Source organism: Agelaius phoeniceus, chromosome 1 (assembly GCF_051311805.1).
Source record: "Agelaius phoeniceus isolate bAgePho1 chromosome 1, bAgePho1.hap1, whole genome shotgun sequence".
NCBI lineage: Eukaryota > Metazoa > Chordata > Aves > Passeriformes > Icteridae > Agelaius > Agelaius phoeniceus.
The window spans coordinates 20,849,334-20,868,691 of NC_135265.1; the positions used below are offsets into that span (position 1 = coordinate 20,849,334).

At 38.5% G+C, this 19,358-nt stretch overlaps 1 protein-coding gene across 1 annotated transcript; it reads left to right on the forward strand.

Moving 5' to 3' along the window:
* The first annotated feature begins 224 nt into the window (after positions 1-224).
* HACD1 (3-hydroxyacyl-CoA dehydratase 1) lies at positions 225-18,851 on the forward strand. The gene is made up of 7 exons (XM_054641430.2): positions 225-593; positions 4,690-4,807; positions 6,012-6,030; positions 6,112-6,200; positions 8,941-9,062; positions 11,593-11,771; positions 13,246-18,851. Exons 1-7 carry the CDS (start codon positions 463-465, stop codon positions 13,326-13,328), a joined length of 741 nt encoding a protein of 246 aa, XP_054497405.1. The 5' UTR covers positions 225-462; the 3' UTR covers positions 13,329-18,851.
* Positions 18,852-19,358: the final 507 nt, after the last annotated feature.

Sequence of the window (19,358 nt, forward strand, 5' to 3'; positions counted from 1 at the left end):
TTTATAGAGACCTACCAGACTGTCACCCTGGCAGGTGGCTGTTTGGCCTCTGAGATGGGGGCCTGGGCATATTCCCATCAGTCGGTCTCTGGCCAGACTCCCAGGTGTTCCCAGTCTCAGACACCTATTTCTGTGTTTCCAAGAACTGCGCTATTTTCTGTCACCTTTTCTGAGGTGGGCTGTTCCCGCTGCTGCTGCCTGACGCCAGGTACCATCCCACCAGGATCTCCCGGCCGATGGAGGCTCACCCGCCCCCGCAGGCTCCGGCTGACCCGGGGAGCCCCGCGGCGCGGAGGGAGGAGCGCGCAGGGCCATGTGAGCCGCTGGCGGCGGCGGCGGCCCTCGGGGAAGACAGATGGGGTGAGAGACAGCGCCCGGTCCGGCTGTCAGCGCGGCCCCAGCCCCGCCGCGGAGGGAGCCCCTCCTCCCCGCCGTGCGCGCCGCGCTCCCGGCCGGGGAACCATGGCGTCCAGCGAGGAGGACGGAGGCGGCAACGGCGCGGTGGAGGAGAAGGAGAACGGCAAGAAGAAGAAGAAGCTGGGCGTCCTGGCCACGACATGGCTCATCTTCTACAACGTCGCCATGACCGCGGGGTGAGCGGGCGCGGGCGGCGCGGCGCCTCCGCGGGCGCGGGGCGGCGGAGCGGGGGCGGCGCGGCCGGGGCGAGGCGGGGGCCCGGCGGGGCCGGGCGGGAGAGCCGGGACGCGGGGGAGCCGCCGGCAGCGGGGCTCTCCTCGCCTGCCGAGCATTGCCTAATACGGTGCAGCGCTGCCGGCCGCCGGCGCGTCACCCCGCGCCCGCCGCGGAGGTTAAGTATAGCCGGGACCGGAATGCCGGGCGGGGGAGCCGCGTCCCGCGGAGCGGCCTCCCGGATGCGGACGGGGCTGCCGGGCGCCCGCGGGGAGCCGACAGCGCTCCGCGGTGCCCCGGGGGCTCCAGGGCCGGGGTCCCGTGAGGGGCGGGTCGGTGCGCCCTGGCTGCGAGCGAGCAGAGCCCGCCCCGGCTGCCCGCAGGCAGAGCTGTCCAAAGGCAGCCCGGCCCGCGGGCAGGAGCGATGAGCGGGGACCGGGGCAGACAGAACAGTAGCCCAGGAGGTTCCTTTGAGCTTGTGCTCCGTGCTGCGAGGCTTTGCTGTGAGGAAAGAGGGTATTGATTTTGAATAACAGATCATAAGGGCAGTCAGGTTTACTCGAAGCACATGTTCTCACTTCTTGAAAATTTTCACTGTTCACTAACTCCTGGGGGAAAAAAACTCAACCTATTCATTTCCGCATGTTTAAAAGAAAGCTAAGAATGAAAAATTTACAACTTCCAGTGTGATATTCATCATGAGAACAGTTTTACGTTGGTTACTAATGGGTGGTCTCACTGCCCTTTGAATCCCGTAGAGTAAACTTAACACGCCGCAGTTGAGGCAGGAGCTCAAGCACTGCTGGAGAAAGCCAGGAATGTGATCGTAATGGCTTTCTTCTCACTAGCAACTGTGAATCTTGATTATTTATTAAAGTCTGTTCATATATTACTGCAGCACTTTTCGAAAAGTGCTTTTACGTGAGGTTAATGTTACCTCATTGAATTACCAGTCTTGTGCTCCATGTGTGAATTTGCTAATGAACACTGACTCTTGCCACTGACTTTTATATGTCTCTAAAAGATTATCGAACCATATTAGTTTTGACCTTAGGTGCTGCATCAGTATCTCCCACTTCCTTCTCTCTCATTTTCCATTAATATCAAAAGAAATTAGGACACACAAAATTGGATATTTTATGTGGAAGCAGAAAAAAAAAAAGAGGTTGGAATAAATTCTTATAATCATTTATGGGTACAATTTAAGAGAAAAATACATATTTGAAATACAGGTATACTGAACAGAGACACTACACAGGATAAATATTTAACTAGAACAGCATATTTGTCCAGTTGTCCAGGTGGTAGTGCAATATATCAAAATGTTTCTGGAATTTTAACAAACTAATGCATAACTACATGTTAACAACCATTCTAATAAAAAAACCTGCAGCTTATCTTTGTTTCTAAACAGATTTAAGGGACTAAAATGACAGATCAATACTCAGTTTTGTTGAAAGTCCCAACTGAGATGCTGCCTTTATTACAGAAGGTGTTTTCCATTTCCTGGTGATTTGTAATAATCAGTACGAAGACTTTCCTGAGATCCAAAGTCAAAGCCATGGACAGCTGAATAAATCTATCTACAGAAATTTATGTCCACATAAAAAATCCTTTAAGAAAAACACACTTGCCATCTTTGATTCTGAGTGTTGTCCAAGATTACTTCTCTCTGCAATGCTTATGCTTTGGTTGTGGAATGAGATGCAGAAAATGCCTTGTTAGGTTAAATATATTATGACTTCTCAGTCTAGGTCACATACAGAGCTGTTGCTGCCACATTTGTGCTGCCAGCTGGATGTAAACTCACCATCACCTTCCTCTTGTCAAACACCTCACTGTAAAACGGGGCAGCTCCACTGTGAAAGACTACCAGTGATATTCCAGTAATTCCTTGTTTCCACAGGGGTTGGAGACAACCAGAAATAAATGCACTCATATTTAAAATCCGACATAAAATCTAAGTAACACTTGCAGGGGAAGATTTTGGAGCGCTGACAGATCAGATTCACGGGCTTAAAGTAGAAGGGATCAAAGAGGGGAATCATTCCTGCTGTGTGGGGAAGCCTGACTAGCTCCATGTGAGTTTGAAATGCTGTCATGAAGTGCTGGAATGGGGCACACCAAGTGCCTGCATAGCAGAGGCCGCTGTGCGTAGGGAGCTGGAGAGGGGCTGACACTGACGTCCGTGCCATGCGAGGTGAGCCAGGAGCTGTCAGATCCAGGCACAGTGGGTCTGACCAAAGATTACTGTTTCCAGGTACCCTCTTTCCAGTGCTAGCCTCTACCTTATGCTCAGGGAGGGCTACAAGAGGATGAGTTAAATATTTGTCCAAATGTTTATGTAAATATTTCTCTGAATGTTTATAATCTCTCTGAATCTGTCTCTGAGTATTTCTGAAGCCCTTCTGCTGGGCCCTTCCTTAGCCAGAGTTCATGTTGCTGCAGAATATACTTGCCATGGCTTTGTGGAGAATGAAAGGACTGAGTAATTGTTTCCAGCAATTTCAGAGAAGACATTAAACTAAAATTTTTGTCATTTTTGATTTTTATTTTTACCTCTCCAAATAGCCATCCATAGCTCTTGCTATGCCTAGGTCTGTGTTAAAGAATTTTTGTACTTAGTTTTTTTGGATTGAAACCTGATGTTTTCAGGCTTCTTGCTAATGTGATGTTTTAAGAACAAAGGTCTGAAAGGCTGAGAGAGTTGGGTTTTTTCAGTCTGGAGAATGGAAGGCTCCAGGGTGACATAATTTCAGTTCCTGAAGGGAGCCCACAAGAGAGCTGGAGAGGGACTTTTCACAAGCGCCTGTAGTGATAGAGACTATCACTAGAATAAAGTATAATGGGTTTGAACTGAAAGAAGGCAGCTTTAGATTAGATATTGGGAAGAAATTCTTTACTCAGAGGGTAGTGAAGCACTTGCAGAGGGTGCCCAAAGAACTCCTGGATGCCCCATTCCTGGAAGTGCTCAAAGACAGGTTGAATGGGGCCCTGAGTGACCTTGTCTAGTAGAAGGTGTCCCTGCTTGTGGCAGAGGGGGTTGGAACTAGATGATCTCTAAGTTCCATTCCTACCCAATCAATCCCATGATTAAGGAAAATATAGTACACTGTTTTGAAAATCCTTATTATATAAAAATGGGTTTATTACATGGAAGGAATTCCTCATGCCTTGGATTATTTTACAGAGTCTGGGCATGTGGTGGGATCAACCCACAATTTAGATGTTTATTTTTTTATCTCAATTTCCATTCTAAATCTCAATTTAAATTTTATGTCAAATTCTACTATGATTAAAAGATACTGTTACTTTTTCTTTCTTTACATTGGAAGGGTTATTAGTTGGCATCATTGTTCAGTTTCCTAAAAAAAAACCAAAATAAATTTATCCAACACCCTCAAATGTGCTAGTTACATATGTTTCTTGAGGTCAGGAGCATAGAACATCCATCTTTCAGCACTTTGGAGTCTGATTTTTAAGTCAACTTTTAAAATACTTCTCAACACTTTGGAAAACATAATTATAGTGGTACCTTTGTTTGGACAATCACAAACAAGAGCATTAAAATCACAAATGATTTTATGAAAATGAAAAATGTAAAACTGACGTGAATAAATTCCAGTCCTTTACTTTGAGAAACTTGCAACTCAAACAGTGACTTCAGTGCCAAGCTCACCATGTGGTTTCAAATAACAGTATTTAATAGTCAAGATGCATGAGGATTTAATAGATGCATAAAAATTTACATAAAAATATGTAGTCACTGCTGGAGAAAAGTCTGATGGATGGGTGGTTTTGGGGGGTTCCCTCAATTAAGTCAGTCTTCAGAAGGCAGCAAGTTATTCTCCATTATTTTCCAAGTAAAGAGATGAGTGTAATGTTTACATAATATTATATACTATTTATGTCTAAAGATATTTTTTGATGATCTAAGAACACTGACAAGTGAAGAATCAAAGTTAACCTGTGAAGAAAAATAGTCTACTAAATTATTTACGATGGATGGATATTTTTAGAATTCTAATTTGAAATGTATCCATTCTCTTTCTTTTATAGGTGGCTGGTATTAGGTATTGCCATGGTGCGGTTTTATATACAGAAAGGAACACATAGAGGCTTATTCAGAAGCGTTCAAAAGACGCTTAAATTTTTCCAGACATTTGCTTTGCTTGAGGTAAATTTTAAACCTTAGTTTGCTTTACTGGATGCTGCATATCATAGGCAAAACACATTATTATCCTGAATTTAAAATAAGAATATTATATCAGTTCTAAAAGTCCTTTTTACTTTCTTATTTAATGAAGCTTTGGGGGTGGGACAAGGTGATTACTTGAAACAAATCAGCATGTGGTTTTCAGACCTAATTCTAATATTTCTTTAAATCAGTGCCTGGGAACTGCTTTGATTTGAGTCTTTAATGCAAAAGACAAAATCTTGAAGGCATTACAGCCAGCAGATCAGCCCTCTAATGTAGTAGATATCACCATCTCAGAGATTGAATATATATAAAGAATATTTTATTTATACTGGGCTTACTATCCTTCTGTGTCTTTCCTGCTTCTGCTTATTTCAAGACAGGATTCACGCACCCCATATAATCCATTGCTACAGGGTCTGTTCAAGATTTGCAAAGTATTCTTTAAGTAATACTTTTGCAAACTGTGCACTAGTGGTCTCAGTTCTGGTACATCTGTGGAATGAAGCTTTATTGCTGGGTTTATGGAGCACTTGCAGTTCTTTCCCAGGCACAGCAAAGAATGTCTATCTACATTTTAATTTTTTTTTCTCAATCTGCCTACAACATCTCTAGTTCAAACAACTGTTAAAATCATGTCAGCTGCATATAAGCTTTTGTGCTGTTAAACTTTCACTGTAATTCTATTCAAACCTGCCAAAATTATGAAAAGCACTTCATTTGCTAAACATTACTGACCAGAAAATACATTGTGTCTAAAGATTCATAGCTGTCATTGACAAAAGCATATTAATATTATTAATCTGTAATAAATGCAGAACATTTTAAAATTGTTGTGTGTTTAGCGTTCATTATGTGGCTTCCTCTACACTGTCCTGTAAAATTCTTCTTTGAATAAGGTAAAGGAAGAGAAGCTTACTAGTTGAATAAAATGCTTTGTAAATATCTAAATGTCTAATATTTACAATTAAATTGAATGTCTTTCATGTATTTGCACAGCTCAGATATTGAGACCATCCCAATACTTATTGCCAGGGCTCTGCCATGTATTTCTTTTTAAGACTGTTAGTGGGAGACAAAAACCAGAATTGACCCTAGGTTTATATTAATATCAAAAGGCCATGTTTATAGGGTAGCTAGTAACATGCCACACATCAGTAACCTCTGACATTTTTATTTACAGGTAATCCACTGTGCAGTTGGTGAGTTCTTTGTTTTAGTTTCTCCTGTAGCTAGTTAAAACACGAATTGTGGAGCAGAGATAACATGTTTCTCTTTTTAAGGAATAGTTCGCACATCTGTGCTTGTGACTGGGGTCCAAGTGAGTTCCAGAATCTTCATGGTGTGGTTCATTGCACACAGTATAAAACAGGTATGTGTCTGAGCAAATTATGTTTTGATTGCTTTTAAGGAGAAGCTATTACTACAGTTCTCATTTCACAAGGAAGACCAAGCTAAAAATTAATTCTATTCCTGTAAAGAATGCTTACATATTTGAGTGCAATTTTGGAAGTTAGGGTTACAAAATAGAATTTGTGTGATTCTTGCCAGGAGACAGAGTCTGGGTCATAGCTGTGAATCAGCAGTGTTTTCAGCATCGTGCCCTCTGTGGTTTGCCTAAATGAAATCAATGACTACTCCTATTATTTACAAGCAAAACTACCCTAGTGTTAACAGTTCCCTTTCAAAAATTTTAATTAGCACTTGCTGAATTAATCTAAATAAAAGGTAAATTTATGTCTTTAAATCTATGTCTTGAATTCACATGGATAAACATGGTAGTGATTTTGCTATTTTTTTAGAAACCTTCACAAAATTTTAATGTTATGGTAATCTGTTAAGATTGTTAATTTGATGACATCCAGTGTGTCACAATGGCACTTAAGGACCTGTGTAAATGACAATGGTTATTTGCCTGGCTTTGGGTGGCTGTTGTAAGGTTAGTGATCCATTAGTAGAATGAAGCAAGCAGTTCACAACTAGTAGGTAAGGACAACAGGTTCAATTTGTGAGGTGTGCTTTCTATGAAAGGTGTATAAAAAACTAAGTGATAGGTTTTGAGCTCCTGAATTCTTCAGAACTTGAAAAGCTGAGCCATTAAACTGTCTCACCAGCAGATGGCATAGGCCTTTCTGCAGATGAATTATCCTTGCACCTGCCTCAGTTATCAAATCTTCATTTCATTTCACAGGAGGACTTCTTTTCTACACTGCATCTTTTCCTTTGACATGGAATAAATTAAATAGGGTTCTCATAAGGTTAATTTTTTTGTCCTTCTTTTTTCTTGTTGTTGTTTGTTTTTTCAGTTTGATTTGGAGTTTTTTTGGTTTTGTTTTAGTTTGGTTTAGTTTTTTTTCTTGTAAGCTAACTTTTTATGTTTTTCTGTAAGGCAAAATGTCTCAAAGATTAACAAGATTCCTCTACTGAATATCTACACATGAGCTGGACTATAGCACTGCATTTTGCCTTTTTTACTATCTGCAGTGGACTAAATCTTAAGCATATCCAGAAATTTCTTTTATTTCCTCTATCTACACTACTGTAGGCCAATCTGTGTCCAAGAAGAAATACATTTGAATGTATGTCTGATTGTATTTCACGCTGTTATTGCTTAGCAGGCATGAATGTTCAGGGTCACTTTAGGTGGTGAGAGGCACGTCAGTGATAATAGCCAGAGCCAGACCTCCCCACTTGACTGCAGATTTGCAAGGCAGCAGATAGGAATTCTCTGCATACTTATTTAAAGCTCTTCTGCTTGGATTTAGCACTGTGACATGAATCCAAGTTTGAGTTATCAATGTTTGTCTCTAATTGCATGAGGCAAAGAACAGCCTAATTCTGTCTTTACCTTTGCTTATTTGTTTGGGTGTCTTTGCACTTCAGTTGCTGCTATTTGTTTGTGATTTTGGTGCTATTTTTATGTCTCCATTTTCTTTATGATGTTGGTGAGATCCTTCTGCTAAAATTGCACCTTCTTTGACTGACACATTGAGGGTGTGATTTTTGAGCACTTATAATTCTTTTTGACTTTTGTCAGAGTTGTGGATTTTCAGCATCTTGGAGATATATTAAGCTTTGTCACCAAGTTGCATTTTATTTTGAAAAATCATTTCCCTCTTTTATAATTTTAACAAAACTTGTGTTGCTTTATTCTATTTCACAGACATCCCTGGAGCTTTTCAGCCTTCATAGAAGTGTAGAAGTGTATTACAAAATTCCTCCCCTCTTAAAGGAAAGAAAATTACTTGTGTGTAATTTTTCCTCACAGAAGGTAGTGTTTGTAATAGATCCCCAGGTGCCTTCTCTGTATTTGGGGACTTTTGTTTATTTGTTCACTCAGAGTGAAAAAGAACTGGTGTTTTGAAACAGCAGAGATGTGCTACTTACTGATGAGGCAGTTTAATGACTCAGAACTTAAATCTTACATGGGATTGTTGAGTGAGTTTACCCAAAGCTCCTGATCTACCAACTACTCTTCATTTAGTGAGCCATCTGTGCTCCAGCTCCTTAACTATCTTAGAGCTCCCTGAAGTCTGCCAACCTTGATCTTCTGTGACCAAGTTCCAGTTAGTAGGTTATATAAAGCAATTCCTTTTGTCTAAAGTTTCATGGAGATGTGCATTATATATTGAAGAAGAAGCAAGATGAAAAGTAAGAGAAAACCTAGGAAATGGAGTAGTGAAATACAGAATGATTAAAAAGTGATTATGAGAAGAACATACCTTCCGTAGCATTTTGTTGTTCTTGCTGTTTTGAGGAGGAAAAATATAAACAAGTAGATAAACCAAAAATAGAAGAGGGATAGTTAGATAGTCTAGTGGAATGTAGGTAGAGAACACAGAGGAAGAATAAGCATAATTATAGGGCTTTATATTTTGATATTTGCATAATGGAGGAAGATTGCTCAGTTGATAAGTGTCTGTGTGTTAGTGATCACATATGATAATGAACTGTACATGGTCATAGTTTCAGCATATCACTTTTGTGCCAAAATTGTCTTTCTTTACAAGGTATTAGTTCTGTTCTATATATCTTAAAGAGAAGTCTGTTGCAGTTTGCACAGAAAAGAAGCCTAAGGATGAAGAAAATGTTGGTTCTTTATACTTCTGCAGATCCAGAATGAGGAGAGCGTTATTCTTTTTCTGGTCGTATGGACTGTGACAGAGATTACTCGATATTCCTTCTACACATTCAACCTGCTCAACCATTTGCCATACTTCATTAAATGGGCCAGGTGGAGATGTCTTGCACTTGAGTTTCTTATGGTTCTGTGCATGTTGGTTTCACGCATGCTGAACTAACACACAGGAGAGCAGATGTTTGAGCTTTGGTTATGTGTCAGCAAAGTGCAAGTCAGTTGCTGTCTGTATTTGAGATCATTGCTGCTTGGTTTAATATGTTAAAATATTTTAGCTGAGGTTTATGGAGTATGGTTTTTTCTTTGCTTTCTGTTTCTCACAGTTTGAACTCTGCTTTCACTTACTCTAATTTTTTTTTCATTTACTCTAATTTTTTTCTCTATCTTTTTAATTTTATCTCATCTTTTAATTTGCAGTATGACTGTTTACGATGCTCTGAATACAGTGCCCAAAATTAAGCACCTGTGCTAGTCTTTGTGGATGTTAGTTTTTTGAAAATGGGGGAGTTGTTGTCATTCAATCTGTGTTATTACTTTATAAGAAGTTCTGCTTTATCAGAGCTTTTGTAAGATTATATATATAGTGAATATATGTATATATTATCAGAGCTTTTGTAAGATTATATATATAGTGAAGTTAAATACTGACTTAGTTTAGGCCACAAAAATTGAGTTCCAAATCAAAACTGTCTTGATTTTGAAGCATTCTTAAGGTCGACCACTAGATCACATACACTACAGAGACTGTGTGTGTTTATCAGGAGACTTGACTGGAATAGTATCCTATGTAGTCATTATTTGAAAAATACATGTAAGGCAGACTTATTATGTTAGAAGAAGAATATCTAGCCTACATTCAGTACAGGCGACTCTTATCTAAGAGAGTTTGTTTGTTATGTTCCTTTATTTTTGTTTTGTAGATAATGCAGGTTTGAGGCTTCTAATGCACTTCTTTGATATGTCTGATATTTATGTCCATTCTTGTAAAAAATTTCCTTTTTGCGAGTGCCTAAGTGAGAGACTTGCTTAAGCACTAAATGACAAACTTAAAGATAGCCAGATTGGCTATCATCAGTAGTTCTTTTTACAGACTTCAGAAAGAGAAATGCACTCAGAACAAACTACATTGACAGATAATAATTTTTGCCATCAGGTCAGTGTGCCTTAAAATAACAGAATTTTGTTTCCTTAATATACACAGTAGGGAAAACCAACATTCTCACTGAAAAGGCGTATGGTCAAATATTAATATAAATAAAACATTTGAAAATATATTATTTTTTCATAGAGTCTAAAATATCCCTTCAAGATTTATGGATAAACAAATACCACAATTGGGCATGAATTCAGTACCAAGAGAGATGGAATGTCTGATCTTTAGCTTATAACTGCATCAAGAAAAACAATATGAAACAATATGTAAGGTATTAGTTCCTTCTTATCTAATCTACATTCTTCTCAGTGCTGCCAAGCAATAGGACAGGAGGCAAAGGGCAGAAACTGATGCACAGGAAATGCCACCTGAACATGAGGAAGAACTTCTTTACTGTGCAGGTGACCAAGCACTGGAACAGATTGTCCAGAGAGACAACCCAGTGTCTCCTTCACTGGAGATATTCAAAACCCATCTGGACACAATCCTGTTCCATGTGCCTTAGGATAACCCTGCTGGAGTGGGTTGGGACCAGGTGACTCATTGTGGTCCCTTCCAACCTGAACTATTCTGTGATTCCCCTCATCTGTGAGTCTTCTAAGCCCTTCTGCTTCTAGGAGGATTTCATGCTTATTTGCTGCTGTTTTGGATGTTATTTCTTTTGGTCAGGGAGTGCACATTGTACCTTTGTCTCTGTGTGACAGCTCTCATTGCTGTTCCCTATATGAACTGGAGAATTGTTCCATAGGAGAACCTGCATATCCATGGTGCACTGTGTGAAAGGACAGCACATAACCTATTGATTACGATTTTCATTTTGTCACTGCCTATGTGGCCTTTGGCATTCAAACCACATTTTCTATCAACTGGATGCTTTGCCTTTTATTTGAACATTATCTCAACTTTAAAATGGATCTGATAAGTTTCTGGCACAGTAATTTTCTTTTCTCTTTTTATTCCAATTTCCATTAGTGGTAAATGTAGTATTCCCATGTTGTAGTGAGTAAAACAGGCTTCTGATACTTTTCAACATTGCCATTATCTTCAAACAAGTTGTACTACATACAGTTGACCCAGTGAGTGTGCACTGTGATGAAAATATGTAGGATCATCTGACATTCAGTCCTGGTCTGAATTGTGTCAGTGACAACAGGGGTAAGAATAGTCCATTTTAAAAAAATCATTATTGGAGGCTAAAAATTTGAGGGTTGTTCTATTAGAAAGAGATAAAAACGTTCTGATACTTCACTGATTTTAAACAAAGCACTGAGGAATGCATTCTCTTGTCAATCTAAGCAACTCTACTGAAAGTAACTGAAACTGATATTTTATGTAAAGTCAGGATGTGATCCCTGATTCTGGTGCAGGAACTACTTTAATACATTTCTGTGCCACTAATAACAAGAGAAAATTTTAAGTTTATGGAGTGTTTCTCACAAGGTTTTTTTTTATTATTATTATTTTTCAATGCAGATACAACTTTTTTATCGTTTTGTATCCTGCTGGAGTTGCAGGTGAACTGCTAACCATATATGCTGCTTTACCCTACGTGAAGAAAACAGGAATGTTTTCACTGAGACTTCCCAACAAATACAATGTCTCCTTTGACTACTATTACTTCCTTATTATTGTCATGTTCTCCTATGTGCCATGTAAGTACTTTTTAACTGTAGAAACATTTTAAAATCATAAAAATAAATCCTCAGCAATGCTATAAAAACTACCTGTATTAAAATTTGCTGAACACTTTCTACTGTAAGAACCTCCTTTCTGTTGTTCCAAGCTTTATGTGCTTTAATTGGTTAGGCTGAAATTTTCTGTCCTGTTATCTGCTTAGGAACATAATCTGTCTTAAAATTTTCAATGAACGTGCTAAAATTATTTCTCAGACTTGGACAAAGTAAGAAAAGTTGCTGCTTACACGCAGATATGTCTGTAACTGTGTCACTGGGACTTTCTAGTGCCTCTCCCACTTTGAAATAATGACTTTAAAATGGTCCTGCAAGTTGTGCCAGAGATTTGCTGTGGCTTTTTACTACTAATAACCATTTACCTTGGAAAAACCATCATTCAAGCATGCTCAGGAAAAACTTGAAGCAGTACTCTCTAAGATTTCATTTTCACAGAAATCAATCCCACTCCCCCCCCCCAAACCTCTCTGAACATCTGCAGTCCCTGGTTTAATCAGTTTGCCCTTGTACTTATGCATGCCAGAAACCATGGAGGCAACAGTAGAGAGAGTATCTTATTTGTCTTTCACTTCCAGTGTTATCTCCACTGCTACCTAAGCAGTGAAGACAAGGAGAAAGTAACCTGATATACCAGATATTCCACCATGAATAGGGCTAGACCAAACTAGGCAAATGTAATATTTTAGATAATATTAATGATAGAATATATAATATTTTAAAATACATTTTAAGTACATTAAGGCAGCAGATTAGAGAGAAATTGAAAAGCAGGAAAACTGAAATTAAAGGGTCTGTGATCTGCATTCATGAAAGGTATTCATTTGAGAAGGCAGCATTCAATACGGACTTTTACAATATGAACACACACTTAAATTTTTGGTTCCAAGAAGTCATGAAGGCCAACAAGAGGGTTTTGTGTCAACAAAAAATATTCTAAGGTGTGGTAACTTACTAAGAGTTTTACATCTGTTTATGTAACAATACTTCAGGAATAAACCCAGTTTTCTAGCCATTAAATATAAGGATCAACTCTGTCAGTAGGACAGTAATATAATAGATGACAGAGGGACAGCAAAGAGGGATCTCCTAACTTCAGACTTGAACAAATGGGGTAACTTTGTATCCTCCTCCAAGTCTTCAAAAATGCTTAGGACAGATTTGAAATTATCAAGCACTACCAGAATGTGGTTAAATCCTGTTTCTACAAGGAAACTGTTGGAGTGAAGTTCCTTGAACACAGGGTATTATAATTTGACTAATTATTGTTTTTTAAATCACTGCAATGTTCATGATTTGTTATTATTCACCTTAATCAACTCAACCACTGTGTGCCATAATTTTTACTCAGTTCATCATTCTGTAAAATAGTGGTTTTCCATTATGTGATCTGTTGAATTTTTCCATCTAATTTGCTTTCTCTTATGCTTTGATCAAGTATTTCCACAACTGTACTTCCACATGCTGCGGCAGAGAAGAAGGGTGCTTCATGGAGAAGTGATTGTGGAAAAGGACGATTGAATCAAGCTGTGTAACCATGGTGCTTTCAGTGGAAAGGAAAAGAAGAGAGGGTAAAGACCCAAAACTTCCTCTGATTTTTCTGAGTCCAAGTTTTAAAACATGGAACAAGAATAAACAACTGTGCCTGTGCCTGTGGACTGTATTATTTTTGCAATTAATATCTTTTGAGACCTACCTTTTCATCCTCAGATTCACTTTGGTTTTTAATTGTTCATTTCTTCAAAGAAATATTTTCTTATTTTCAATAGGTTGATGAGTAGCTTTAAGAATTAGAATAGTTGGCTGCTGTGCCTTCTGTTCTGAAAGTTCTGTAATGACCTGTAGTCATTATCAAGAACAGAAGAAGTGTTGATAAGTTGTACTGAAAGTGAGTCTTCTGGAAATCAGAGTGTAAATTAGGTAATGATGTTTTTCATAGACTAGGTGAATTGAATGGTATTTAAGCTTTATATTAAGTAATACCTTTCCAATTATAAGTACTGTAGCACGTTGTTTAACATTTTTTGAATTACAGTATCACATGCAGAATTCCAGAAGGACTTTTGAAAAGAGTTGAATTCTTGATTGTCAGTGCAAATTTAGACCTCCCTGTATTTTTATTTGTAATTTGAAAGGTACTTAGGGTAATAGATATAATATTAACTGGTTAAAAGTTTGTGCTGAGGAGAAGACAGGTTGTGCCTTCCTTTCTCTAATCAGTGGCTGGAATGGGACTCCTTTGCAGAGCAAAGCTGATTGTCAGCATGTTTGCCGTTCTACATTTAAAGTATGTATGCAGAAAAATCAGTATTGCATTGAAAATCTGTAGCTATGGTGAGATATTTGACTTCTTTTCAATAGCTCGAAGGGATAAAATATATTTAAAATATAATCTTAAAATATAAATTGTGCTTTGATTCATCCCACTGGGCAATTTTAATTGCTCCCTCCCCATTAATTGTTTATACTGTGTTGACCTAATTCTATTTCATGTCTTCAATAATCTGCAGGAAGGATCTACAGTATATTGATAGAAGTTAGAGGTGATTTTATACTATATGATACTTGAGTGGGAGAGGTCCAACAAATTGGAAGATTTTGATCTAAAAGCCTAGCAGATTCAGAGAAAAGGTGATGCATTTGAGGAAACTTGGATACTGAGTGAGAGAGAGAAGATTGAAACGTGGTAATGTGGTACGAAGCCTTGAAAACGTAGGCAGCAAACCTGTCTTGTTTCTGGCTTCACTGATGTCAAAAGAAGCGTATGCATATGTGGAAGAGCTGCATCAGGCAGCTGTAAATCAGAATACTTGTGGTTGCTGAGGTAATTTCTGGAGTACAGTCTTAGGTTTTGGCTACCTCAGGGATGAAGAATTGGATAATCTTCTGAAAGCTCAGAGAACAATAACAAAACTAGTTGAAGTGAGAAGGAAGTCGGAAAGATTGAGTTGCTAATATGTGTAATTCTTTTTTCTATGATAAATACATGGAAGAGCTTTTCTAAGTATGGAGGTGTAGCTATGATGAATTTGGAACAAGGTAAAGTGCCAATGAATATCAGAAGAAAGGTCTTACTGATTAGATCAATTATGGAATGACACAGTAATGCTTATCAATGCACGCAGTGTCTTGGAAGGGTTTCAGTTAAAGTTGGCAAGAGATTGAACTACATATTTGAATAGGCAGTTTCCATTTTTAGCTTCAATGATACTGTGATAATACAGCTTTTTGAAATTTGTAGATATGCCAGAATAAGGTGTATCAAGTAATTTAATAAAAAAGCAAGGATTTACTATATCCCTAACTTTTGAATTCCATGTTGTGACTTGGATTTGTGATATTTATGTATGTCTTCATTACACGTAAATGAGTTTCCTTTTATGTGACAGGTGCATAGTGGACTTGAGACAGAACAGTTGTATTTCTTTAAATGTTAAAAGGTGTAATCTTTATATTCCTTAAATTTCACACACGGTGCTCTAATTTAACTTACTGCTTCTGTTTTATATGCAGCTAAAATTATTAAAAGTTTAAAATATAAATTACATTTACAACACTGAATCACAAAATAGTTGTGTTACTATGTGTTCAGACTAGCAGTTGTATGTGTCCAACATTCTTTCAGTACTGTTTTATAAACTATGAGGAACATATTGGCAGTTTTGGGAAATATATCTCCATTAGCAAACAGAAGAGTGTGATGAAATATGAAAAACTAAGATTAGATTAAGTTCTGTGTCTCTCTTTACTGTCAGGGCAGCTCACTGAAGACCATAGCTATCAATTCATTGAAAATGCATTGGATACCTAAGGATGTGATTTTGAAATCCTTGATCAGATGAGTGTATCCTGTAGATAGTATTCTTACTAAAGGAAATGCTTGCACTATAAAAGTGTATTATATTTGTTTTCATCGTGGCCTAAGGATATTATCATATGTTAATCAGTGACCTATTTTTATATCCTTTTGTACGTATGAAATGAAAAACACCAATACTGTTTGCTACAATCTTGCTACTTCCATAAAGCAACAATGTACAAGGTAATGATACAATTTAAAACTGGATTTACAGCTACAAAACAGTCTTACTAAATAATGCATTAATAAAAGTAAAGCTAAAATTTACTCACAGTATCACATTCAATGTTTCATTGACCAGAGAGATTGCCATGTAGATTAGTTTACATGATATTTACCAAAAAAAAGTAAGCAACATGTTCTTTTCTTCCTCCTGTTTTTTGACTGAAACCTTTCACTGAAGCCTCCTTTTCACAGAATCAGTAAGGTTGGAAAAGACCTCCAAGGTCACCAAGTCCAGCCTTTGACTGAACACCACCACATCAAGTAGACTGTAGCACTAAGTGCCATGTCCAGCTGCTTCTTTAATGCTTCCAGGGGTGGTGACTCCACCACCTCCCCAGGGAGCCAGTTCCAGTGCCTGACCAGCCTTTCCATGGAGAAATTCTTCCTGATGTCCGACCTGAACCTCCCCTGACACAGCTTGAGGCCTTTTCCTCTTGTCTGGTTGCTGGTTCTGTTAACATATCTTCTGAAACATAGTGAGAATTGCAGGTAAAATCTTCTTGCTATTGACTTCAGATGAGCTAGGATTTTATCCTAGGTAGCTATATTTCAATTTCAATATACCATCTTGAAACATTTAATTAACCTGGCAAATGGACATTAAAACTTAAGTATGATTTTCATATGGTGCTCTCTTTCCAACTTCTTTTTTACATCTGTCTTTTTTCTTCCTCTCTGCATTATTCCTAGTTTTCTAAAGCATTTAAATCCTCCTGCTTATATAAGATTAGGAATGTATTCAAACATCAGCATCTCTAATGTTTTCATGTAGTCTTTCACAAATTGTCCTTATAAAGGTATTTTCTTACTTGTTCTATATAGGCCTTCTGAAATGAATTTATATAGAGCATGGCTTTATGAAACTTTTTGAATAGCAGCATATAGAAATAGGGAGATTCCTTTTAATCAGGTGACTTTTACTACTATTGGTAGAAACAGAAACCATCTTTTGTATAAAATTTACCTGAAAGCAGCTGGATTTCTTGAGGTTTTTCCCAGCACTCACATACTGTGAAAAGCTGTTTTGGGACAGATTGGGTTGTTTCACAGCTCAGCCCGGAATGTTTGGAGGTCAGATCCCAGCTTCAGGGCATGGGCAGCAGCAAGGAACATGGTGCTGAGCTATTGCATCTTCTGTGTTATCACTGAGGCCGTGGTGAGCAGTAGCTGATAGATGTAATTTCTCCCACCCTGCAGGATGTGAGATGAGAGGAAGCTCAGTGTGCTGTCATTGCTGTCTGCTGAGGGAGCTCAGGGGATCAGCTGGAGGATCTCTGCTGTGCACAGGGGGTGTGTTACAGAGAGGCTTTCCCACTCCACTCAGCTGTGGTTTGCTATCTCTTGGCCTGCATGTCTTGAGATATACAGGTCTGCCAGGATGGGCATGGCACACCAATCTCAACAGCTCAGTTCAACATAAACTGACTTGGAGAAATGGTGCAGGGTGCTGTTTCTCATTCCCATCGAACGTAACATTTAGCCAGGTTCATGTTCATGGATAGATTGCAAGTCTAGTTAACAGAGAGATGCATGGAGACCTTTTCTGTGACCAGATGGAAATCTGTACATTTTAAATCTAGGTCTAGCTACTGCTCTGATTGTTGTACTCTTGGTCTTCACAGTAGCTTACTTCACTGGATATTAGGATATGTGTATGGTTACTCAATAAACCAGAATGAAACCAATTCACAATTGCTACAATAATTTATAATTTCAAATTAGTTTAAATGATGTTAACAGTTTTTGAATTGAGCTCTTGCTTAATCTGCCTCAGAAAGGAAAAAAGAAAGGAAAGTTAATACAAATAAATGTTCTGCACTAGGCAGTAGGGCCTCATAAATCAAAATATTCAGGCAGGCAAACTGGCTGCATTTCATACAGGATTTTTTAAGTGGGTTTTTTTAAGAAAAAAGGTGAAAGCTTTTCTGAAAATCAAAGTTTATTTCGTAATGTATATTTTAAAATGTGCTGAGACTTACTGTATTATTTATTACCAATTTACAATTTAAATTCGTGCTGAACCTGCAGTTTTTATAGATGATTAACTGTAGCCCATTAAAATGTTTCATTCTGTGTTTGTTACAATGGCTGTTTAAAGAACAAACTCCCCATTTTTCTGCAGAGCTCTGTGTTCTCTTGCTCAAGTGAGTTTCAGTATTGTTACTGCCTGCCATGCTTTGCCAGGCTGCCGAAGGGCAGTTTCAGTGTGCCAAGGGCAGCTCCTTGAGCTTGCTTCCAGGAGGGCACAGCTCCACAGTGGATGGCACTCTCGGGTCGGCGTCGGGCACCGCGGTGCCACCAGTGCCAGTCTGGGGTCTCGAGCACCTTCAGGAGTGCCAGCTCTGCAGATGTCCCCAGCTGATTCATCCCTATGGCTTCCCAGATGAACAGAGCTCTTAGGTCACAAAAGCAAATCTGGCAAGTGAACTGAGAGCTGTGCTGAGAGAACTGCAGAGAACTGAATGTTGGGTGACTCCAGCCCTCTCGAGGAAGTTGCTGTCAATTTCACACCTGCAGCTGGTAGTGGCTGGTGATGTACAATACTTTCTGTGTCATGTTGTACCATCTGAAACATGCTGTCCTTTTATTCATACTCTCCTGCCTCTCTGTTTGGTCTTGAATGTATTTGAATGTCTTTTCAGTTTATGGCTTTGTAAAAGTGTAAGAGCAGAAAAATTTATCTAAGTGTATAGAATGTATATGTATAGAATTGTACTGCAAGTTTCTTAATTATGTAAATGCACTGCAACTGCTTATTATTGTTATTTCTTCTAAAATGCATTATCATTAGAAGTTTACACGGACAGGAAAGCAACACAATATGATACTTCTAATAACTTACTTATTTGCAAGAAGTACAATTTTTTTTGATCTATAGATTCAGATATTTGTTTTAGTGCCTGTTAATTCTGTAGCACTGTAGAAATTAATCATCAATTAAAAGACGTATTTTAAACTTTGTTCTAGTTGATTTTCTAAATTTTTTTTAGCATGTAGAAGTCAATTCCTATAAACATTCAGCATATTATACCACATTGGTACTGTCTACAAATAGGATACTTTTTTATTTAGAATTATTTCACAAATTATTGTGAGGTCCCCTGTAACAAATTAATCTTGAGGTCCCCTATTTACTCTTACCCAGACAGTTTTTTCATATTTCTTAAAATATATTCCATAAAAACCAGGTAGGTTTGAGTAGTAATAATATTGGTTTATCAAAGAAGAGCAGAAAACAGAGGGCATTCAAGAGAATACCAATATGTACGAAAAAAAATGGATTACAGTCATCCTGAAATAGATGTTCCAGTAGTAGATGTTTCAGTGTTTTGGAACAGGACTCTTTGGTGGTATTAACCTTTGAGAGGGGTGGAGGCAGAGAACATCCTCTGTCTGTCCTTTGCCATGTGACTAACAATGACATTGCAGCTATGAGGATTTCGTTGCCATGACAGTATGAGAAAGCA